A 24,979-nucleotide genomic window follows, 5' to 3' on the forward strand; every position below is an offset into this window, starting at 1 on the left:
AAGGTGAACCGTCGAGCTCCGCTTTCCTCCCCTCTTTGAATTCCAAGGGAAACGGAAAGTGAGCCTTCTAGGCCAAGTAAAATAGAAGTCTCGGAGACCCCGCTAGCTAATAACCGACAGGCCGAAAGAAACCTTCGATTTTGAGAAAAACTGAGAAAATTCGGATTTCTCGCCCTACGTTATCACGGGTCGTTTTCCTCCCGGATTTTACTTCCCTCTCCTTTTCACCCCTCCAGGGGAACCGCCGAGCTCTACTTTCCTCCCTTTTCAGGATTCCAAGGGAAACGGAAAGTGAACCGCCCCTGGCCCTCTAGGCCCGGTAAAATGGCTGGCCACCTATGTACCTTAGGACAAGGCCTAAGGACCTAGGTCAAGATAATCTAGGATAAAACGTTAAATTTCATCTCGAACCTTGACATCCCTTATCGAAGCTATACACCTAAATGCGGTTCCCAGGATCTGGGGGTTATGCTTATCGCCTGGATGTCCGCGTTTAATCTCTTAACTTACAATATCGTGTGAGAGACGTGGTATGTCAATCTGGCCAAATGTAAACAAAATGTTTGACGTTCAGCCAAACCGTGAAATGGCCCGATGTATGACCGACATTTTCCTTGTTTGTGGCACGCGCTATTGGAATTTAAATCGTAAGGCAAGGGGTTAATTACCCGTATAGGACGAAAGGTATGATAAAAACTCCACGTCGAATTTCTGAATACCTTAACGGCTGTTACACAAGCGATCCCGCGGCCGCGGTTTCTCCTCGCGGAGGGTGCATCTTCCCCAAGACGCGGGGCCACCGGGACGGGAGATGCGTATGTACATGGAAAGCTAAGAATGAAGACGATTTTAGAAGCATGGCTGTCAGTCGCCGACTAAAATTAATCAAAAAACAACGAGCGGAGGCTCTTCCTCGCGTCCCTCCGTTCCTCAACGACGTACCGCGTTCGCCTCCCCTCCCGGCGCTCCTTACTCCCGGTCGGTCCTCCTCGTCCCATCGGGATTCCTCCGCAAAGTGTTTACATGGAATCATCAAAACAACCCCACCACGCAACCTCTCGTCGACGATATTCGGACGTGGAGTCTGCATAGCGAAGCACCTCCACCCGGGCCCCGGAATTATAGTCGATGAAAAGATTATAATGCTCCAACGATAATTAGGAATTTTCGGTAATTCATACCCGATGCAAAGTACATAATTTTAGTACGGTAAAAAATGCTCGCGGTTCCCGACGAAATTCACCGATGAGAGTGAATTACGGTAATGGACGCAGAAACGTTTCCGTTGCTCGAGGGCGGGAAGTGGTAGAAAACGGGATACAGGGGTAATAACGTAACATCGATGTATAGGGATATGGACTTGGAAGTAAAGAGACCGAATCGGTCACCCGGGGTGAGGCACTTCGCGACTCGTCGCCCACTGGTACGCATTCCACGTCCGTATACGCTGTGACCTTAAGTGCCATAATCGCGGGCATTGCCCCAATCGACTTTCTTTTCGCTCCCAGGACGCTTTCCCGTACATTCTGCAACTCCCCGGGGCTTAAGTGTTTCCGCGTAAGTAAACGTACCCATCCCATTCAGTTTATTAAGTGCCTCGAGCGGTCCATATTTCCGGATGTTTATCCGTAACGCTTAAAAATATTTTCCTGCAGTCTCTACAGATAGTTACGTGTAATCCTTCCGTAATCAAGTAACGGAAACTTGACTGTAACGCTAACGGAAATAATTCCCTCGGATAAAATCGATACATTTTAAAGATTTTTTTTTTCCGTGTAGTAAGCGAAAATGGGAAATAATAAGCAGGGTAAAATTACGGCTGTTCCAGTATAATTCTCGGTTTCATCGCTGCCGCGAGGAACATGTCCGAACCCCATCCGGGAAAGTTCCCTTTTCCTCCGGCATGTTTTTCTTGCCTCTTCCCCCGCGTTCCGCACTCCAGCCTCGTGCCGCCCCCGTAATCTCCCCTTTACTTACGTTCCCTTGATATTCCGGAGGGTCCCCGGCCAGCTAACTATCGACGACGTCGAGAAACGGCATGTAAACAAAACATAGAACTATCCGCCTGGAGAGCCCCGCCAGCCGGCACCGCCGTGGCGCAGCGACACGTCCGTCGGGTAGGAGGCGCTGGCTCCATCTGACGGCGCGGCAGGGCGGCTCGAGGAGCGCGGCGTTGCCGGCGCGCAGCGGCGCCGCCGCGCCCCCCACCCAGGGGGCCGCGTTTCGGGAGGCGTTGGAGGGGGCGTCTAGACGCAACGTCACGAGTACGTAGCTTCCCCCAGGGCCCCACCCTGCGGCCCCCGAGCCCCCCCATTCCCCCGCGGTGCCCCGGCGATGACGCCGAGCCAGACATTCAGGGGTCGGGGGCCGCAGAGGGAGGCGAGGGTGACTCCGACTTTTTGGTTAGGAACTGTTGCCGGTGCGCGCGCGCCCGCTCGTCCGCCTAACCTTGCACGCACACCGCCCAGCCCGTCTACCCGGACCCTCGATTGCTCTTATGGGTCCATACGAGTAACGCTTTTATTTTTCTTCCACTCTTCCCGTAATAAACACACAATGCTCCGCGGTGGCCTCGATAGAGACACGAAGGTGCATCCTTTGACGTCTTCGGGGATGGCGTTTTCCAATCTCATCGACATCCTTCTCGCGTTTTATAAACAAGTAGATACCGAGTCAATGTCGCGCCACTTTGGGACGGATTTCTCTACGCTTTTTTAGGGTCAACCGGTCAAATGCACGTGCGTCGTTTGTGGGTGGAGGTGGGGCGTCCCGAGTTCGAGCACTCGTGGGCGTGAGATCTCGCCGAGTACTCCCCGGGTCGGGAATTCCGCATTTTCCGGGAGTAGGTGCCTTGAAGGGTAAACCCGATTACCGCGCTTTCCTCCTGACACGCACGGCCGTGTGCGTGCCAAGTTGACGCCGACACGTGCCTTGCGACACGAGCGACTCCACTCTCCCACGCGACCCATGGTCTTCGGGAGTAACGCAACAATGTCGCGACAATGGGTCGCGATATCCCCCTTACATTAAATTCCGCAAAGCGTGGGTAGTTACGTACTCTACTATTTCATACCGGAATGGGATCGATCCTAACATCTTCCATTCCTTCTTCCATAGGAGCACGAAAAACCCCCCAGGTAGTTTCCAAAGACCTGAAATTTGAATTATTCCATTCCCCAGTTAAATTAAATATCTTATGCGACAATCTACCCCGTACTTACGTTACAAACCGTACACATCGGTAGTTACGGTCTAAGGGACCAGTCATGGGGAGGGAAGAACAAACGTCCCTCCTGTACCTAAATCCCTGGTATCTCGCAAATGCTAAGTCAACAGCTCGTTTTTATTTTCCCCAACGATCTTCCCTATTCGGATTTTATCTTCAAATTTGAATAAAACATCCATAGGAATGCCAAGAGGTGGGTTTCTTTAAAGGCGAGTCGCCGGGTTTTAGTGGCTTGGCCCATTCGGTCGAAGCCGGGTGGAGAGAGAGAGAGAGAAAGAGCCGCCCGATTTCTGGGTTATTTAGCGTCAGTGCCGTATATAATCCAGATATAAGGTCTAAATGTGGCGAACCTCCTATTTAGACTCTCCGGTTGACTCACGCCGTGTATTTTTGGCCCCCGGAGTATTTTCTTCGGTGCGCATACCGGTGAGAGCTCGCGTACGCTTATGCGTCTCAGCGTACGCGTACGCGTCCTCGTACTCACGCGAGCGCCCAAGCGAGCGTTGCGCGCGTCGCATGCGTCGCCCGCGCATGCGCACGCGGCATCGTTACGTCACTCGGCTTAAGGTGATACCAAAGTGTCATATATACATACCGAGAAGTCAGATTACCTACAAAACTTTTCTCCAAATTGTTTACACAGAATCATTTGGACCTTTAGCACGTAATTATGAAGGCCCTAAGGAAGAACGCGATGCTCGGGAGATTTCATTTTTTAACGAAATATTTCCACTCATCTCGGACAATAATTAAAAGAAAAAGATTTTTTTTTCCAGTAAAATGAAATTTCACCAGCATCGGGTTTTTCCCTAGGACGTCCATAATCACGTGTCAGATAATTCGGTGCACCCAGTTTTGAGAAAAGTGTTATAGATTTTTTCACTTTTAATGAAATTTCCTTATAAGTGTTTTTAAAATCTCGCATAAGAAACGAAACCGCGATCGATGTACCCTAGGTGCAAGATAGTGCTTTTCAATTTATGGAGCAGTTTTGCGTCCCTAACCCGTGTTTACCGTCCTGCATAATAATTTCCGCACGTCCCCCTGTGGTCAGGGTTCCTCGAAAACGCGGCTACACCTCCGTCGCGGAGGCGTCGAGATCGGACGTCTCCACGTCGTACCCTGGAGTAGGAGACTTCCGAAAGGTCGTCTCGCCGACGACGCGGACGCCTCGAATTTTGCCGCGGCGACGGCGCGCGACAATGGGGGACAATGGCTCGTCTGAGTGTTTCGTTCTCGTTCTTTTCTCCGGGCGGCGACGGCGAAATCGAATGCCGCCTCGGCAACGGTAACGAGCGCGAGTGCGACGCCGCCGCACATGGAAGACCCTTTCCGTCTCTTTCCCTCCGACGGTTCCTCCCCTCGCGCCGTCCTTCTCCCTCCCCGACTTCGCTGCGGGCGGAGAAACGATTTTCTCGAAAAGGCCACTCGTTTGTCCTCGCCCCCGTCAAATGTACAGCGGTATAAACGCCGCGCTGTAAATTGTATGCCTTGGATCCTCCGATTATTCGACCATTACGGATAATTATTTAACAATAAACGCCGCGCTGCAAAATGACCTTACGCTTTGGATCCTTCGATTATTCGTCATCATTATTATTTTATTATTTATTTTATTTATTATTTTATTCATTTAACTATTTTCGCCTCTATGGGGCCACGTGGAGAGGGCATGGCTCGCCATAACCCGGCGAAAACGTCCGACCGTATACGGTGGGATGGCAGCAGGTGATTTGTACCTAAGGACGGGGGGCAAAATTCGAAATTGAAATTTCGAAGAGGGGTCGCGCCGCCCTCCCCTCGCGTTCCGCGTCGATGCGCTATCGCGGGGGAAAATAAGTTTTTATCGATTGCTGACCTACGACAACCATCTGGCCCAACCCTCTTCGCCGCGTCCTGGTCTGGCTCTCTAATGCTCGCCTCGTCGAGGCGGATGCGAGTTTCCGATTCCTCCCGCTTCGCCTTACGGAACACGAGGACTCGCCAAAGCATTCTCGGACTTCGGCGGATCAGGAATTAAAATTCACCTTAAATAATATTAATCTATAAACGGAATTTCATACGAGATACCATAACCTATCCCAAGCCTAGCATCGTCCTCCGCCCCGAGTTCAAGTCGACCCACGGGAATAAAACGTGAAAAGTAACCATCCTACCGTAAACTCCCATGCACTTTTAATATTAAGCTGATTAATCTCGACGCAAATAAATCGTAGCAATCGCGAGTATACGTTGCGAGTTTATTCCAGTAAAATAATTATTTCCTTGGTTCGATGACAATTTTTCCTCTCAGCGTAGAGGTTGCATTAGCATGCCAAGCAAGATCACCGGAATTTCCACGACTCGAGAAAGGGGAAAGAAAATGATATTCCGCAAAAAGAAAAAAAAAAATAGAAAAAACATGCCGCCAGGTTTGGGAAACTCGCCCCATCCTCCGGCTGGCTAGCCGGTCGGTACTTTCCATAGTCCTCTCCTCGGTTCGCCGCACCTTTAAGCTGCGGCGACACAAGCGGAACGCACAACGGACGAGCGACGGCAATTATGCCAGCTTTTGTGCCGGCCTTCGGCTCGGACGTAACCGGGCCGAAGTCGGCGCCGGGATCGCGATCCTCCGTGCGTCGCCCTCGCAAAAGCGAGGGGAAAGAGGGGGGGAAAAAGAGAGAAAAAAAAAGTCGCGGACTCGACGTCTTCGACGGGAGGACAATACCGCTTTTGTGAGGCACGTCGGAGTGCTGCCACCAGGAGGACGCAGCGTCGCGGAATTCCCGGATCGACCCGAGACCCGAACCCTTAACCCCTGTTCTTAAGGGAGCCCTTCCCTGGGATGCGTAACCGCGGGAAAATCCCCATTAAATACCCTTTACAATGTCTATCGAGTCAAATGACATGGCTCAACGAATGGTAGGACAAGAATGCATTTTCCATTAAGACGCAATTTTTTCACAAGGACCACGTGCCATGTTCAGTTTTCCTTTTGACATTTTCTACGGAAACCAGAGCTCTTCAAAAAGGCAAGGAAATTCCGAAATCCTGGAAATTTGGATTTTTCAACTCTAATAGGTCCTCTGACAGCTAGGAAAATTCAGAACGTCGAAAACGTTAAAATGGTAATTTTCCGAATTTTATTATTTTTATTCAACAGCTCTGGATTTTGTAGAAAAAAAAATGGCACAAACGTCACACATCGCGGAAACATTCCGATAAGCGTGTTAATTTTGTTTCTGCCTCCACCTGGATTCCAGGTTCAAGTAGCCTTACCCGAGTCGGTGCGGTACTTCGGACTCCTCCGTAAAGAGGTTTCCCGAGTTTGCTTTAAATCCTCGAAACGCTTTAAACGCTTTCCCTGGAACTTGGTCGTCGAGGTAGAACATACTTTCCCGCAGTCGAGCCGCTGCATCCGCTGCAGCGTGCAAGGACGCCGCGTCGTGACGACCCTCCGGGTCTGCCTTAAGAGTCTGAAACCTCGAAGACCAATTCCCTTGCGCTTTTAACGAAATCCCCGGGTTACCCCTTGCCGCCCTAATTACCTCGATAAAATCCGAGCCCAAGTGATCCGTGACAATTTTCAAAGTCGGCCGAAATGGCGAAGAAAGATGCTTACGGCACAGGGGAATTTTTTCCATCCGAAATTCATACTCGAGCTAAGGAGTCACGTTGGGCCGAAATTTCTTATCACGAGTCTGACTCGTGGTGATAATGTTTGAGCCACAATTTTTAATCACCAGACTTGTCAATGGATGGCAAGGGCCTAATTGAGAGGAGAGGATAAATTAATTGCCGAATCCTCGGTGGAATTCGAAATTGCTGGGTAGCTCTGCCTACGACCGATCTTACGGTCGAGTTTATCGCCGCCTGGGTCGTTACCCACCCACGCCGGCAATCGTAAACTCCTGGACAATCCGACCTCTACTCCGGTCGTCGTGTCGAGGTAAATAGAAGCATTAAGACGGACGCCGTGACACCCTGGTTAACCCGGACTCGTCACTGACCTCTGTCACCGTCGACGAAGAGTTGCAGCGCGTTACGTGCTCCGTCTGGAGCCTACCCCGACCGGACCTAACCTCCAAACCGACTCCGGACTGGGCTTAATCATCCCGAGTCACGCTACCGAGGCAAATTCCCGCCAAATTCGTGTTATACGAATTTCCGCCGACGGTTTCTCACTCGAAAGGACCTCCACCCGTTTTCATTACGGGGGTGCGCGTCTCCAAAACCTACCCCAAGTGCACTTAGCCTGAAAACTCCAAATTATAACTGCAGCGGTACTTTCGTTCGAGTTCCCTTCTAGAATCGAGGCTCTTTCCTAGGTTTACTGGATTCTTTTTGGTACATTTTGCAATTTTTACCAAAACCTACCCCAAGTGCCCTTAACCTGAAAACCTTAAATTATAACTGCAGCGGTACTTTCATTCGAGTTCCCTTCTAGAATTGAGACTTTCCTATGCTTATTGGATTCTTTTTGCTACATATTACAATTTTTACCATTCCCATGAAAAGTGAAGTGTAACGATTGTCGTTAGAAGCAATTCAAAAGTGCACTCGCAGAGGTGCCGAATTACCTCGAATCAACGTTACCGCTGTTAATTGTCGGTCAGTTTGAGCGTAGTGTTAACGAATGACGATGCACGTCCGAAGATAACGATCGTTCGTTTAATTAACTCCGCGCGTCGCGTTTCATCCCGGCAGGGATATGAAGGGTTAATTCCATGTAACATTCGCGAATGACGTTTCGCCCCATGGGGGAATACCCGTGATTCTGGAGTGGCCAGATCGGCCCACTAGAAATTGTCGAGACGAGCATTGAAATCGGCAACAGTATTTATCCCCTCGCGTACCGAAAATGGTTTATCCACGCCGAAGAATTCACGGCAACAAACCACACCCTTCCGCGTTGGGAAATCGTCGGCTGGCTCTCTGCGAGCGGAAATTCCGAAATTTGTTTGATTTGTGGGAAGAATTCCAATTATGAAATTCCACCCTCGAAAAATATCGAGCACGGTCGCGGTCCATAATCGTCCATAGCCGCAGACCTCATACCATACGGTCTGCCCGTAGGATTTATTTATCGTAAAGCTCGTTAACTCTCGATATTCCCGGCAAATATTCTCAAATCGGGCAATTTCGTCATTTCCCCCCTCACCCTTTAATACACCCTCCTTAACCCCCTAGGAGGGTCATTCTATACGAATCAAACATTCATAAAACTTTTCTCCAAACTGAGTGCACCGAATCATTATATTTTTCATATAAACATTTTCTACGTACCCCGTGCTATAAATACCAAGGCCAAATATTTCCATTTAACAAATGAAATTTCACGAGCATCGCGTTCTCTCTTAGAGTCTCTACAACCACGTGCTGAACTTTCACGTGATTAGACGCACCGAGTACCGCAAAAGGTTTTATCAATATTATCACGTTTCACGTACACGATGAACCTTTCATACCACCTCAACACTATTTCTCCCAAAGGAGTCAAAAGACACCTTTTAAAATTTTAACTCGACATTATTTTCAAAGTTTAATAATTTTCTCTTAATGAATGTCCTGAATTTTCTTATAATAATTCTTAAATCTATTTACCGGTATCATTTTCCTCCAGCTCATGAAAACCAATTTGTCGAAATAGGTATACCCAAAATCCTGGTGGAAATAGTATTGGAAGCGAGTAAAAAAATCCGCCGGGGGTACCTTCGACTTTCGATAACGTAAGAGACATTGTCGGAAAGCGGGTCGATCCTCATCGGGGAATCGTCGAAGGTCGATCGATAATGCGATTTCGAGGGTCGGTCGGACCAATCGGAGCGACGACGCACGTGGCATATAACGCTCGCCGACGATGCCGACTATACTCGGTGGCTAGACTGCACCCCCGCCGACGAGGGGCGCCGTCGGGGGGTGGGGGGTAGGAGGGGCGGGGTTGCCGGCGAGGTAGGGGGCGCTGGCTAGACACCGCTCAGACGGTCCAGGGGGCGCGAGGGGGGGGGGCCGCGGGGGACGATTCCCGCATTGGCGTAGCCCTCGCGCCTTTATCTCGCTATTTATCGGCTCACCTCTACGGCGAAATTTCCACGCCTCCGTCGGAGGCGCATATTCCATTCGGCGCGGCATTAACCCTACCACCCACGGCACGGACGGTTTTAGATTGCCGCCCTTTAATCGACCTTGGGGCTTTTTCAAGATCGCACCTTCAGACAGTCGGCGGGAATCGTTAAAGAACACCGCCCTTAATTGTCAGCTGCGTCTCGGACGCTTCGGAGACGTCCTACGAGGGGACGTAGAGTAATTATTCCTTTGTTTCGTGGAAAGGACGCGACCTTGGAGGCTCTTTAATCCCTTGGTAGGGAAATTAAGCGGAGTTTGATGCGCCCGAAAAGTACTATTTCATTTGCCCGGAAGCAGCTCTTGACCCCTCGGAGACGTCAGTCTACAATGCCACGTGGAGTGAATGACGTCTCCCGGCGCCATTGTATGTCAGGGGGTTAAGAATAAAAAACCTCCCTTTCCCCCTGGCCACGCTTTCGAGTTTCAAGTACTGCCCTGTGAATCCCTGGATTTCAGGGTCAGTTCCAGGGGTGCCCTACTTTCTTAAGAATTTTTACGAAAATTCCATCTTTTCCGTTCCTTGATTTAGCTTCCGGAGGTTTATGGCGCTTCATTGTGGCTCCTGGTGACCTGGTGATTTCTCATGACTTCCATTCCTTATGCGCTCTGGACGTGGCGGGGTGTTATGACGCTACATTGTGGTATTTGGTGATATCTGGTGATTTTTCATTATTTCCAGTAATTCCTTTTGCGGTCTAGACGTCCTTACGTGTCCCTGTCGGTCCCTTAGAACCGACGCCCTTGCATCGGACGGCCAGGAAAGCGGCGCGCTGTTTTATATCGAGTGACTGCGGAGTCGAGAGTTGAGTCGAGCAGAGTCGGGAGCGGGTCTAGACGTGCAGGCGTCTGCGTCCTCTTTGCCTCCTTACGGGTCCGCCACTACCGCCTTACGAGCCTTACGAGCCTTACGAGCCTTACGAGCCTTACGAGCGACGCGGACGGGCCTTTACGAGACCCCGATACGACTGGTGTCCTTACGACGCCGAGTCGTGATCTGGGCCGCCACTCCGAAAAAGCTATTCCCTAACCGTTACGCGACTGGCATGCAAATCTTGTAATCCTATGCCCTGGGTCCTCCCGTAAGGATGGACAAATTTCCACGTTCAACTTGCCCCCCAGTTGGTTCGAACGTTTCATTTGCCCATGGGGTATTAGAGAAACTAGAGAACGCGAACGTACCTCTCCCTCCGAGGTCGGTTTCTTCCGGCATGAATTTATCGGTGCCATTCTATTGTATGCAAAGATCTTGCCAAGGCACCGGCCAAAATCTCCGAATATGTATGTACGAACCTCGGTTGTTCGCCTAGAATGTTTCACTTACGAAATGGAACGTGCAGATCGAAGTCTCTCGTTACTCCCCGAAAAGAAGATGGCGGCGGGACTCGCTCAGGCAACCCGTGAAGTGGAGTATACGTAAATTAATCGTCTAAATTAGGTATGTAGGTGTAGTGTATCGCCTATCATCCAATTAGGCAGTTTCTTTGTAAAGGGAGATTTCTACGATGTAATTAGGCACGAGGAGAGGTTTTAAGACGTTCTTAGAATTGATTTCGGAAAATGGTGTTTGTAAGAAATTGTAACTCGTCGGAAAGCGGACGTAAGGTCGCGTTTCCCTTACCGGATACGCGATCTCGATCTTTCGGGCCGTCTCACGATCCGGGCCCGTCGAGTGATCGCATCCGGCGGGCCTTACCTCGACCGGAAGTCCGATATTCGGCGGATGGACAGCCGGATGGACGATCGGACAGGTGGCCCGTCGTAGAACGCGAGTGCGCGGCGAGGTTAGGTAATTACGCCCAAAAAGGGAACCACCTAAAGTCTGCCCACCGGTCCTCTTTTATAGAAAAACCGCGAAACCGCACACGCCACGCTGCCGAAAGTTCCCTCGGGAGTTTCTTTTCTCTTATACTTTATCAGTAAAAATTTAAATTTAACGGTTAAAATGAGAAATTTCACGGGACACCACAATACCAACCCGTCACGTGAGTCTCAACGCCCGCTCATCGCGTAATAAGTATAATCAATAAAAATTCATTTAATGCCTAAGTAACAGGATTTACTATTTGATAATGCATTCTTTTTATCAGGTCCGCATGCAAATAGATATTTCAAGGATAAAATGAGAAATTTCATAAGACACCACAATACCAACCCGTCACGTGAGAGTGTCAACGCCCGCTCATCGCGTAATAAGTATAATCAATAAAAATTAATTTAATGCCTAAGTAACAGGATTTACTAGTTGATAATGCATTCCTTTTATCAGGTCCGCAGGAAAATAGATATTTAACGGATATCGACCGTCCAGTAACCGTAGGATCATCCCCTGGTGCAGGAAAGGAGCCCGGTACATCCGTTACGTCCATTCCCACGACTCGGCCCTGGACGGCGGTAAATTCTTTATTATATACGCATTGCCGCCAGAAGGGTGAGGCGGACAATAATCGGCGCGCAAAGAACTATGCATGTTAATGGCGACATTTTACGCGGCCAACCCCGGTCGACCGGAAGGAGGTAATCGAGTCGGACTCGGAGGGTGCCTTTGGCCGGACAGTCCTCGCGTCCGTCTCGTGCATGCGATGCAATTTCCCGGGCGCTCGTGCGTGCGACTTGCGCCATTGTTTCCCCTTTTCGCATACGAAACTGCGCGCCTCGGGCCCGCCTAAGGATATCGCCTTCCCGGGGGAGAGGCAGAGGGAGTCCGACGCTCGTGACGCGCCATTTTCGGGACGTTTCCTGCGTGCGTCGCGACCTCCACCTGGCAGAGGGAAGGAGGAGCGTCTACTGCGTCGGCGAAGAGGAAGTAAAGGTGGAAGAAACCCGTCCAGAAGAAGACACCACGGAGGAAATTCCGGATCAACGGACGCGAGTATGACCTCTGAAAATTATATATATATATATATGCTATGCAATTATATTATATAAAAAAAATTGATTTTTTGCCGTTTTTTTTTTTTCAACAAATCTGCGCGTTAAGGGGTTAAGGCAGACCCGGGGCGAAACACAACAACGAGGGGTATACACCTACAAGACCCATATCCCGATAAATGTAACAAAGTCAATAAAGTCTCTACGCCCTCCCCTGCCCTGGTCATTTCCCCCTCGCCCTCTCGAAAGCGACGTTTCAAAGCGATCTTAGGGTTTAATCCTCGTCGCGTCCCCGGGCTTTGAAGAACGAACCGGGGGCCATTTTGCTCGTCAGCGTATTTCAGTTTCTTGGCCACGGTGAGTGGCACTAGGTGCCGCGGTAAATCCGCAATGCGGATAATGGTGTGCGTAATGACGAAGCCTTTCCGTTTACACGTCCAGGGAAATCCTCCCCCGTGCGAACGGGGGCAAGGAATAGGACGTTCCCGAGGGGAGTTTCAATTCAATTCCCGTCCGGCCTTTCGATCGGGAAGGGTTCTCCGCTGGGCTGGGAATTTTGTCCGATCCCCGGCCACGGGGTGAATAATTCGCCCGCGGACTCGTCCTTCGGGAGGATTCCGGGATGTCCGGGGCTCCGTTACCGTCTGGAGGGCCGAGGAGTTTCGGGGTGGTTACGGGGTTGTTACGGGGCTGAAAGGAGAGATCGGCCCGACCCGCGGATCCTCCAAACTCCGGGCTTTCGAGCTTGCATTTCGCCTGGAAGTGTCGACTCCTTCAGTGGGCGCGTCCCGAACGCCCTCGAGAGTGCGTCTCGAGCACCGCCCCGAAAAAATTTCCATGATGCCAGGTGATCGACCGGAATCCACCCACGTTTTGAATTTCCGCCCCCCGAGGCGGCGAGGCCCTTTTCGCGGGCTTATTTACATTTTCTTCCTTTTCTTTTCTTTTTTCTTCCTCCTCGAAGCCTCGACGAGACGCCACCATGAAGTGCGCTCTCCTCTCTTTTTATCCCACCGCGGTTAGTCCTCTACAAACCGTTCCGCGGGGTCACAAAAGAGTGCACTTTCCTCGTACTTGCGTTAGATTCGCTACACTTCGAGGTACCCGATGCAAGACCTCGCGAGAAAGTACTCCCCGGTTTTTATAACCCCACCTCGACCGTTTGTCCCCGTGTACCGCGTTCCGTATAAAATAAAAAGGACCAAAAAACGGTCCTTTTTATCCTCCTATTTAATTAACGCCACTTGTATTTCTTTCGCGTATCGAAAGAAAGCATGCGAGGACAACCCGGACCCCAAGACCCGATACAAGGGCGCTAAACGTGGAAATGAATTTTTTACTCGCACCACGTGACATACGGTCAGGTCGCGATGCAAGGAGTTTCGTAGTCCATCTCGAGCGGCGGGTGATTCACGGGCGTGATTCACGCAGAAGGGGTCCCCGTCGAAGGGGCGCGGGGCCGTTAAACGAAACCGCGGAGAGCAAATAAAGAGGGCCTGGAAAAGGAAGGAATCACCCTCGCGGCCTCTCTTTATAATCCTCGGCCGCTTAATTCCGCAGGCACGGACGCCACGCGTGAATATGCATGACCCGGGCACGGCATTGCGGCCGGCGCGGCCGCCGGGGGGGTCGATTTGATTTCGCCGCCGGTTTCGCGCCCCTGCGGCCGTCGGCCATTAAAATGCCGCCCGCCGGCGTCGCGACGCGGTGACCCGCGGTCCGTCGCGGGTGTTTCCGAGAAGGGCGGACAAATCGAGGCGGAAAAGGACGGAACGAGCCCCCGGGGGCCGGTGATCTCGTTTCCACCCAGATTTCGCCGATCGCCATCTACCGCGCGCATATCCCCGTCCGTTTTCAAGAAATACAATCATTTCGCACGTTACCATGTCAAAACCCTCGGGAGACATGCAAATATGGAAATCGGTACGTATACCGCGTCCCTTAGGGGTGGAAATCGTCCTCTGAAGTTTCTCTTTTTTTTTTCAGAAAATTGCTGTACCTCGCCAATATTTAAATATACCTCGACATAGAAATTACATATTGAGTTCAATAATTGTACCATGAAATCACGCTCTATTTTCGGTTAAAAAATGCATTCTAGTTGTGAAGAAGAATTCTTGAATTTCCCCTATGACAGATGTCATGTAACCCCTTAAGGGTCTGTACGCTTATTTTCATTGTCATCACAAAAAATGCATTCATTGTCATCACAAAAAATGCATTCTAGTTGTGAAGAAGAATTCTTGAATTTCGCCTATGACAGATGTCATGTAACCCCTTAAGGGTCAGTACACTTATTTCCATTGCAATTCGTTGTTTCTTAACGTCAGTTGTGAGGTGGGTACAAAATCAGTGCAAATTGGCATCGATTTTTCTCGGTGCATATCGAATGCAAGGCCGAAGTGGAAGTCGAGGGCGGTCGATTCGCGTCCCTCGAGGCTAAGAGGTAAGCCCTTAAGCCTCTTCTGCGTCCTCCATTCCCGCCCTTGGGACGTGGAATTAAACGAACGCATGAACCTCGAGAACTCGGTATCCTCGTCCGCGCAAGACGGGGGCCGAGTTCTCGTGGAGGTGTCCTCCGAGTAATCGAATGCCCGACCCGGGTGTCCTCGCCGGTGCCGGGAGATATTGCACCCCCGGGTCGCCCTTGCGAAATCTCGCGGCGACGCACCCCTGCCGATCTAATTAGCCAGGACCGCCCGCGAGTCGTCGGGACGCTCCGCGTCGAGCAGACCCCCGAGAGCGAAAAGGGGATCCCCGGGATACGCTGCAAGGTCCATCAGGGATTCCCTCTCGCATCCACCAGGAGACCCCCCGGGGAGCTTTGACTCCGCTTCGAAAATCGACCCCTAGAAGAAGGGTTGGACACCGTTAAGTAACAATGGCTTTAACCTCGTTACGGGTCAAACGTCCAGGGTGGAGGTACAGAAACGTATGGAGACCTCCCTCGAGGAGAATTCCGCCATTAACGTTGAAAATGAAAAATAGAGCTTTCAAACAGCTTCGTTGCGGTAAATAAATTCAACAATTATTATACGTAAACTCGAAACATTAATTGAGAAAAAAAAAATTATTAAACTGAAAGGAATTTCAAGTTAAAATTTTAAAAGGTGCCTTCTGACACCTTTAGGTAGAAACAGTGTTAAGCGATCCGAGAACTCGAGGAGCATCGAAACGACCGGGGATCCGAAACGATCGGCCGGTTCGATGCCGATCGATCGGCGCACCTCCGGGAGGGATCGTTGCCCCATACAGGGACTTCCTTTTCCCAGTACGGTTGAAATTTCTACGGCAGGCTTGGGCAGAAGCGGCGGCAGCGAACCATGTTACACGTGTATGGCTACTCAATCGGAAGCGAGGAATTACGAGCGTCTGGCGGTTTCCAACATGGCGGAATCTGGCGCCGCGCGTTACGGTCAACGAGGAGAAAGATGTCTTCCGGTGGGTGTCCTTCCCGCAGGACCCTGGGCCCCGCAATTCCGCTGGGTAATAAAGTCGAAACGCCATCGCCTGACTAATCCGGCTCAAATTCTAATTAAACAATTACGCAGTCCGGCCACTTTCCAGGGCCCCGTCCGTCTCGCTCGCCCACGCACCCCCGACAGTCTCTATTTCTCGGAATATCCCGTCCTCGAAGGGCAGCAAAGCGCCCTTACGCACGTAACACCCTCCAGGAGGTCAATTTCGACCGAATTCGCCGACAAGTGGCCATGCCGATGGAAAAGGGGTAAAAACTACCACCGAAAGTACTGGAAGTATCGCCTACCCTAAATTACTGTTACCCTACTAGCATAGAATAATTTCTAAATACTTCTTCGTAATATCTGCTAAATATCTCAAGCGACAGATTTTTCAAGATTTCTCGTAGATATTTGAAATATCTCTTGAAAATCCCAATGACACGTTTAGTTTCAATAATTTCCAAACCATATAGAGAAATTATATTTTTTCACTTACGAACCTAATGAAAATACATTTTTTGCTTCACGACTAATATTTCCGTCCCGCTATCTCGTTATGGGAGCAAAACGTGTGAAACTTGATTTTAAATATTTTTAAAAGAAATATTTCTAAATTATTCCATGCTACTAGGGTGGTTTTATTTTTTAACGACGCCGAACGGATACCGCCGATTTCGACCTCCGGTAACCCAGCGAGGGTCCCGGACATCCGGTCCCTCGCATCGCGTTCGATCGATAAGGCGGGAAGGTCGATTCTCGATTTTCTCGGGGCGTGCCGCTCGGGGAACTTCGTTCCGACTTATTTACGGGAGTTCGAGAAAAGTTGTTCCACCAGCCAGGGTGGCGGCAGGGGACCGGGGCGGGGGCGGGGTCTGGTCCCTCTCGCCTCTGGGCTCGCAAATACAGATGCACCTGCATACAGGTGCAACGTGCATACAGGCGCACGTGCATAGGTGCAACGTGCATACAGGTGCACCTGCATACAGGTGCAACGTGCATAGGTGCAACCGGGCACCCGGAGAGAAAAACCCTCCAGGGCTAACGTAACAGTCGCCAAGCGGCTGCGAATACGAAATAGTTCCAGTTCCCCCATAAATGCGCATAATTTTCTACATCTATTCGATTTGCATTATTGCCACCATTTCATTAAAACTAACGACTAAATACCGCGCCAAAGATGTCCATGGAAATTAAACCACCCGAGTTGTTTTCGACGTCACAAAAAATTCCTTAAAATTATATCGTCCCTGTGACATCACATTCGGTGTCAGGAATAAAGAGAATTACGACGTAACGTCGCATTTCATTCAAAATCCCCTGATACGGTAAATACACCTATTTATGCATCGTCGAATCCCTGATTATGTTTTTTGTCCCTACGCCTTTGTACATGAAACACCAGTAAATTTCCACAGATTCTTATCGGGTTATCATTTACGACCCTTTGTACACACCTGGAGTGTCCGTTCTATTTTATATCCTCCGGTGATATATTAAAGTTATTCACGGGACACGGAGCCAGTCTTATCATTACGCTTGGGTGTTGGAATTCCAAGAGTCGCGTCTATGTGCGTCTTCTATATCGTTTCACCTTCTTGTAGGAAGAAAAAGGGAAGTGGAACTCTCTCTTCAGCCACTCGTGCACGCGTGGAGTGCAACCGCTCGCGATAGGTCGTCCCGGTCGGCGGTGCATCAAACATGGCGGCCGGCTAGACAAAACAAAAACGCCCCGGCTAGGCCAGACGAGGGCTAGACGACCTCGCCGCCCGGGACGCCGGGGCGCCGCCGGTGGTGGGGGTGGGAACTACCGGCACTCCGCCCCTCCCCTCCCGGTTCGGCAATTTCTTTCGGATTCGTGGCCACCCCTTCCGATTTTCGGCACGCAATCATGAGTGCACCTAGTGATAATTAAAAAAAATAAGAATTTCGCCCTTCGACCTGCATTCCTTCCACGTCTTACCATGACATACCGTGTGTAATAACTATTACTTGAAGATGAAAAAGAAAGAACAACTCGAAAGGATCCCACGGGGGTAATCGCCCTTCCCAAGTGTCCGCGAATCGGGTATAAGGGTGCATTAAAACTGCAAGCGTTTGATTCGGGGTAGAAAAATCCCGGGAAAAAGTCATCTCGTTCCGCGTATGGATAAACTCGCGGCCTACCGTACCGACCGTCCGGCGGGTTTAATGGCACCGTTAACTGGGGTATTATTTAACGGGGGATTAATGCATCGCAGTCGGCCGATTAAAAGTCTAGGGCTATGGCGATCCCCTTAATCCCTCATAATAGCTCTCTCTCTCTCTGATAAACGTCCCTCCGCGTTTCCCGCCGGCCCTAGGTCCGTTCCCCGGACTGCCGGTAAAAATAGAAACGCCAATTACCGGCGGCGTTATACTTCGCGCGTTAAACCCGCCCCGTGACGTACGTGCCGCGGTCCGCCGGTCTCTCCTGCGGGATAGAATGATTGATTATGCCCGGATAGGCCGGCGCGCCCCGTTACCGACATCGCCGACACAAAGCTAGGGCGATGAGCGACGCTGCATCCACTAGCACCATGCAGCGCCATGCAGCGCTATGCACCATCGTGCAGCACCACTTGCACAATGCAGCACCTAGCAGCGTCCTGCGAGATGTCGACTCGCTATCCCCTTCCGCTCCGAAGAAGATCAATGGTCGAAACTCTACGGTTCGAAGTGCCCCACGAGACGTCGCAAAGAGAGAGATAATTCCTAGATAGTTCCTAGATAGTTCCTAGATAGTCTATGCATCGCCATCCTCATTAAAAATGGATACTAAGACTCCCGTACATATCCTTTCCCCCTTGCACGGTTCGACCGTAAGAATTAATTGAAAAATTACCCCACGTCTCTCCCCTCGTCGGCGCCCCCGGTTGGCTATGTTTCCCTGAATCGTTACGGCGAGCTCTGTAGACAAAAATGAAATTCCCCAGGACTTTTCGACTCCATTTTTAATAACGAGATAATCCTCGGTACCCCATATCTCTTGTACAAGCGAAGAAACATGCGGCGTGAAATTCCCAGGTATCGACCCCCTGACCCTAAACAATTGTCTATAAACTTATAATATAAATGTGCAATTTCTAAAGAATATCCCTCGGTTACGATGTACCGGTGCGAGGTATAAGAAATGTTAAAATTATTAAAAAGGTGAAAATCAAAGTGGGAGATATTCTCAAACCGGCGACTTCAAAGTCGCGGGGTACAGAGGGTGTACCGAGAAGAGCGGAAAAGGGGGAAGAGGTCGAAGAAGCGTCCCGGGGGAGGTCCGGGAAGCGTCGGGGTCGCGAGGGTGTCAGGTGAAGGCGACGTCTCGAGGCGCGTCGGCGTCGTCGCGGGCTCCGCAACCGGGGATTTGCATCTCTCTATGCGCGCAAGGCCAACGGGGGCGAGAGAGAGGGTCGGCCGGCTGCAGGGCGAGAGGGAGGAAGAAGAGAGACGGGCGGCCGAACGGAAGGAGGTAGAGGGAGGCGGAGAGAGCGTGGTCGATGTGTCTAGCCTAGCCCGGTTGGCTGGTTGGCTGGCTGGTTCAACCAGGGACCGTCTAGCTCGCGTCTGCCTCTCGCACAAACTCGGCATTATCTATACGTCTAGACACCCTCGCGCTATAGAGAAGAGACCGTAGCGGTTTGGCGCTCCGCTAGTAATTTACAGCGCCCCCGACCAGCGGGACCGGCTTCCCCCCTGCGTGGCTTTTTCGCCCGGCCCCCGCCACCCCCGGAATTCTCGCCGACGGTCCCGAGAGGTGGCTCGAGCTCGCCCGAACGCGAGAACCTCCTCCACCGTATCCCCTCTCGGCCAAAAAATTCGGGGTGGCTTTTGAAAAACCCCATAAAACTCGAGCCACCCTCGCGCAATCCGTAAATTAGCGTCCCATCGTGGACCTCCAGGTTCGACGGTGGTTTTTTTTACGGTGACCTCGAAACGAGCGATTGGTGCACCCTCGGATATTCGGGCGGATCGCGCTCGTTAGTCCGAGGGCCGGAAATGCCGGTAAAGGTGCGCGGGAGGGCTCCTCCCGGAAAGGGCCGACTCGCCGGAAGAGATCGGAGGGGTGGAAGGTTTAAGCGACGTAACTTACAGAAACTACGCTTCCGAGCGGTCTCGAGGGCAGATTAGTCGTAATCTCGGCGCCCTGCGTTCACCCCCGACGGCCACCCTCCTAGCCCTCTTCGTGCCTCTCTTTCCCATCCGGCGTCTTACTCCATCTCCGTCCTCCTCTCGCGCCCCGTCCGCCGCCTCGCCTCGTCTCGCTCGCTCTCGCGTGGACGCGCCTTCCGCGACCTGTTCGTGACTATATCGCCGGTTTATTTCCTGGAGGCCCGGGCATTTTTCACATTTTCACCCCGAGGGTCGACTCGAATTTGTCCTTGTGATTATTTCGAATTTCGATAACTCGAGTCGATAGAGTACTCGTATTGACATATAGCTTTAGGGTATACCGGGTCGAGGTCGTCCCCCCATGAGTACTCGCTCGGGGCCTAGACTATCGAACAAACGTTGCTTGGACGGCAAGCAACGAGTCGCCGAGAGACCTCGTCTCGGGTTAGAAGGTACAAAAGGATGAGCGCCGCCTCGAAGAAGAGAGACCCTCCGAGATCGAAGCCCGGAGAGACCTCGGAGAAGGAGCGTTGTCACGGCCGCGGGAAGACCGGTCGTCCGATTTTCGAGAAGAGATTCGAAACCTCCGGGGCCCCGTTCAATCTCGACAATATACGGTAGGTGATCCCCGAGTACTCCACCGAAACCGTCGGCAAGCCATTCTCCTCCGTCTCATTCCCTTACGTAAGGGATTAATAAATAAACAATAGAGCGCCGCTTCTCCCTCTCTTCGGCTGCGCGAAATGGAACGAGATGGAAGAGAGCCGGTGCGCAAACGTTTCCAGGTCCCTGGAGAAAAACCAGGTCCAGTTACGCAGACCTCGCCAGGAACAATTGATCGACCTTGTTCCCCGACGAGAAGACGCCCTTTTGTGCGAGCACCTTCCAACAACAAACCTTGATATATTGAATAAATCGTCTCGCCGTATTAAATCGATATCCAACATTTAACTACCGTGTCACGTTTAATTTCTGAACGTGCAAGGATATTGTACTATTTATTTGTACTATTGTACTAACTATATGCAACGTAAGAACCTTCTGCTCCTTTCCGGACCACAGGAAGGAGGTGAATCGTCTCGAGTGGAAGGCGGCGATCGGTTGGAACCAGGAGTATGGACACCTATCAGGGAAAGTCTTTCAGAAGGTGAGAACGATAATTGGAATTAACGATTGCTTATCGATTACAGAAATTACACGCGATGTACTATCAAGGTTTGTTCCAGGTGCTAGCCGAGGAGTGCGCTAAAGCTGGACTTCCGGTGGACACGTTTGCGCCTCACTTACCGAAGGACCCGGTGAAGAAGTCGCCGATTATAATTAAAGAATCCCCGCCATTTCCTACCACTAGTTCGTCCGACGTTGGTTGGAGATCGGCGTGGAAAGATCGCTGGTTGGAATTCGCCGGACCCATGTACGTATCTCCAAGACACACCATAGAACCTCCTCTAGAGTCCGGCGAGTTCCGCGTTACCCAACAGAAGTTTATTTCCCTTGGATGAAAGGATGAACGCCACGGAGGAATGCTAAAAAGGACTCATTCGATGAACTCGATGCCTCGAATTTAGACGGGGTCATCTGTACCAGAAGAATCATTCGAATCGACTAAGAAAAGCGCATCTAATTGATTCATAATCCCCTTCAGTATGTAAAAAGTGTGGTTCGTCCAGTGGCATAAATTTTTGTCTTTGTGGTACGACATGTATAATTAAATAATGGAATTTCTTCCATCAAATTATTTCTCAAGTCCCGTTGAAGTTTCAGAATGCTCCTTATATTTACGTTTAAAATCGGTAAGAATCAGAGATCGTTGATAATGCCGTAAGATCACCTTCTAATCCCCTCAATTATATCTTATCAAATGTGAGAAAAGTACCGACAATGGTTGGGAAAGAGCTATTTGCGTTCTTTCAGTCGAGCCGTAAATGTTCAGGTATATGTTACCTGTTTCCTCGGTAGATATGCAAGGTACGGGGGAATCTTATCCATTAAACTGCAGACAAAGGAACATGGTTTGTCGGAACTATCATCTTCATCAGGAGTCCTTCATGAATTACATGCCATAATACTTTTGCTTGAGCGTCGGAGGTAATTTTTCGATTAAAGAAGTAGGATCCACTTCCACCGCCACCATTTCGCTGTCGTTCAGCCACGCCAGGTGCACCAGGTGCTACATATGCAAACAATTAGAAAACATTACTCTTGCACCATTAGGATATAATTTGCCATTTAAAATTTTTTTTGTAATTCTTCATACGTCATTAAGTTACTTCACCTTGTACTTCTTCGCCATATGAAAAGCGTGCTGGGACTGGGAATAAGAACCCGAACTGCTATCTTCCGTAGATTCGCCGTTTTCGAGCTTCGGGATTTTAGCTTCGTTCCTCGGAAGACTTTTGTTCTTGTCAATGACGTAAACGGTTGTGTCATCGTGTAAAATAATTACGTTCTCGTTGTTCGGATCGAAAGTAACATTGGTGACTGGAAATGGCCGAGCGAGCCACTGATGCGGTAAACGACTCTCGAGGTTGTTGGAAAATTCGGTGAACTGCCTCTTCGGGATGTTATACTCGAGGATCTGTAAATAGAGCGTAAAAGGGAATTTTATACGAGCCGAAAATGAGAGCTTCAGGGCGAACGGAATTCTTTTTACCTACAGAAGCAGTAATACCGTTTACTAGATCACGGGACGAATTGAGACAAGAAATCTTAGGGGGCATTGACGCCGCAGTCGTAAACCTCAATTCTCTACGGAATTAAGGCTTAATATTTTTTTAACGACTAACCGCCATAAATAAAGAAAATTTAATCCTACTGCAGCGCCGCTATAAAGCATCCGGCTTTATAGTTTTTAATAGTAAGGTAAAAGCTTTGCGAACCTTAAAAATAAGATATTAATTCGAAACGGCATCTTTACCCTCGAGACAGCGCAGATTGAAGCTGCAACAGGGACAGATATTGCGGTTCTTTACTACCAGGGTCATTACCGAGATGTACCCTTTTACGGCGTGAAATATAACTGAAGATGAATTGGATTACTGCTTCTGTAGAAAACGTCGAAAACATTTACAGGGCCTTCGAGGTTGTAACATTTTTAACCAAAAGAAAAATATTGGAAGAACGCATTTCTATGATTTAATAGGAATAGTTCCTATCGTCTCACCTTGTGATCGGAGTAAACGATGACCAAGTTCAGGGTGCTCTTTTGGACAGCTATCGCAGTTGGTGCACAGTTGTATTTTGGTAAATACCACGATTGGATAGATTCTGTGGAAAGTTCTCTGTCAATTTTATATACAACGATACGACTTCGTTGGTCGGCACAGAGTAAGTAGCCACTGTCGGGTGAAAAACACATCAAGCCGATATTATCCATGGAATCTTTTGGAGTACGAACGGAGCCTGCTAGCCAGAGAAGTTTCTTCTCAACTCGGAAGAAAACTATCGTGTTCCCATTTCCATCGTTATTAATGGCCACAAAGAGCTTTCCGTTTGGGCTGAACAACATTTTCTGCACCCTGGGCAAAGTTAAGTCGATGTCATTCCTAGCCAATTGAGCGTCACCATCGATTACGTCAAAATTGAAAACTCTAACATGAGTGTCGGTTGAGTACACGATTGTTTTAGAGTCTTTATTAATTGCACAGGAAATTATAGGCTCGTCACCTTTCGTTTTTAGTTGAAGCAATTTTATTGGCTCTTCTCCGAGCCAATGCGTCGTTTGAACATGGGAGGAGTTCTGTGACGTTTTACTTGTAGACGCCAATTTCCATAATTCTAAATAGTTTGTATATCTCAACAAAATGCACCTCGACTTTTTACAAACGGTCACACACGGTGGTTGTAATAATGGGGGATATTTCACAAGCATTTTTGGAGGGTAGCTCGACTGAGCCAAATACCCATCTACTCCAGCAGAGTACAACTTTCCATTAGCTTCCACTAAAGCTCTAACGTCATGAGTATGAAGTCTCCTTTCGATTCCTTTTACCCAATGTGCCTTTCCTGTGGATTTAAGAAGTACCCTAGAAAAAGTTCGCACTACTGGATCCACGCCAGCGCAATACACCATATTAGTTTCGCGAGACATTGCAATAGCAAGTATATCCGCGGAATGACTTTCATGGGCTTCGATTAAAGTTCCCATATGGGGATCCCAAAATGACAAAATACCCCGGGAATCTCCCGAAACTATGAGGTTGTCATCGGTCACCGCCAAGCACCAGATTATTGTCTCTTTCTTTCCTTCTTTTCTAGACGTGATCATCTTATGAATTGCATGACCGGTAATTGCATTCCATACTCTTACAGTGTCGGTAGAACCAGTGAAAATCATTTCACCGGTATTGTCCCATTCGATACATAATATTCTTCCTTTCTGTTTATCAAAGATCCTCTCGTAAAGTAAGGAATCATTTGTAACAGTAAAGGTGTTTATATAACCATCCTCCGTACCAATGGCTAAACGAGTATTTTCTCTATTTACACTCATGCACCAAGCCGCTCCTCCTGTCACCGCAGTCTCGGCTTTAATACCCAATTGCGTTAAGTCATATTCCATAATCATACCGCTTAACCCAGTCGAAAATAGTCTGGATCCAACCCATAGAACGGTTTCGACGCATCCTTCTGGATGTCCAGGTATGGTGTTTTCCAAAAACGGAGCATTTGCCACGTTCCATATTTCGATCGAATTGTCGTTTCTACACAAAACCGCAATTTAATATTCAAAACATCAATTAGCCTTTCAGCATTGTTCACATTTCGTACAAGTATACAAGATTTACTAACCTCGAAAGTGCCAGTTTTTTATGTCGGCGTTCATAGGTTAAGCAAGTTGCCGCTCTTGGTTCCAAATTATAAAATCTCACATTATGAATCTTACATGTAGACATGATTGGCGTTAAGACATATCTATTAAATTTCACAAATTAAACTTCGCTTGAGATTACAACCTAACCACGATAACAAGCACGTGCGACTCAACCACGGTCTATGAAATATTAGGTTACTCGTGCGTTCTTCCAAAGTTGAATAACCAATCAGAGCTGTTCCAAGTGGCCGCCATTATAACTAAGTATATGAAAATAATGAAACGGATATTATTATAAAAATGTAATTCTCAATGCCATAAAAATAAATTATTTAAATATTTTATGCCATGCTTTTAACAATTTCATGGAAATTAGAAAGAATTGAT

At 49.4% G+C, this 24,979-nt stretch overlaps 2 protein-coding genes across 4 annotated transcripts; one reads left to right on the forward strand and one right to left on the reverse strand.

Moving 5' to 3' along the window:
* Window positions 1-12,074: 12,074 nt before the first annotated feature.
* LOC105696562 (U3 small nucleolar RNA-associated protein 4 homolog) lies at window positions 12,075-24,757 on the reverse strand. 3 transcript variants are annotated; one of them, XR_001103729.2, is made up of 5 exons: window positions 24,571-24,757; window positions 22,943-24,482; window positions 22,055-22,357; window positions 21,724-21,949; window positions 12,075-12,209 (listed from the first exon to the last, which is right to left on the reverse strand). XR_001103729.2 is itself a non-coding variant. In XM_012419132.1 (5 exons), exons 1-5 carry the CDS (start codon window positions 24,672-24,674, stop codon window positions 21,833-21,835), a joined length of 1,614 nt encoding a protein of 537 aa, XP_012274555.1. In that variant the 5' UTR covers window positions 24,675-24,757; the 3' UTR covers window positions 21,532-21,832. The 3 variants fall into 3 exon arrangements, 2 of the variants coding, with proteins under 2 accessions (XP_012274555.1, XP_012274554.1); XM_012419132.1 differs by lacking the exon at window positions 12,075-12,209 and having other exon boundaries at window positions 21,532-21,949; window positions 22,943-23,784; window positions 24,235-24,482; XM_012419131.1 differs by lacking the exon at window positions 12,075-12,209 and having other exon boundaries at window positions 21,532-21,949.
* LOC105696563 lies at window positions 20,194-21,448 on the forward strand. Its single transcript, XM_012419133.1, has 3 exons — window positions 20,194-20,396; window positions 20,842-20,926; window positions 21,006-21,448. The coding sequence occupies exons 1-3, from the start codon at window positions 20,242-20,244 to the stop codon at window positions 21,279-21,281; spliced, it is 516 nt and encodes a 171-aa protein (XP_012274556.1). The 5' UTR covers window positions 20,194-20,241; the 3' UTR covers window positions 21,282-21,448.
* Window positions 24,758-24,979: the final 222 nt, after the last annotated feature.

The sequence above is a fragment of the Orussus abietinus genome, unplaced genomic scaffold (assembly GCF_000612105.2).
Source record: "Orussus abietinus isolate OABI.00-Male unplaced genomic scaffold, Oabi_2.0 scaffold15, whole genome shotgun sequence".
Classification (NCBI taxonomy): Eukaryota; Metazoa; Arthropoda; class Insecta; order Hymenoptera; family Orussidae; genus Orussus; species Orussus abietinus.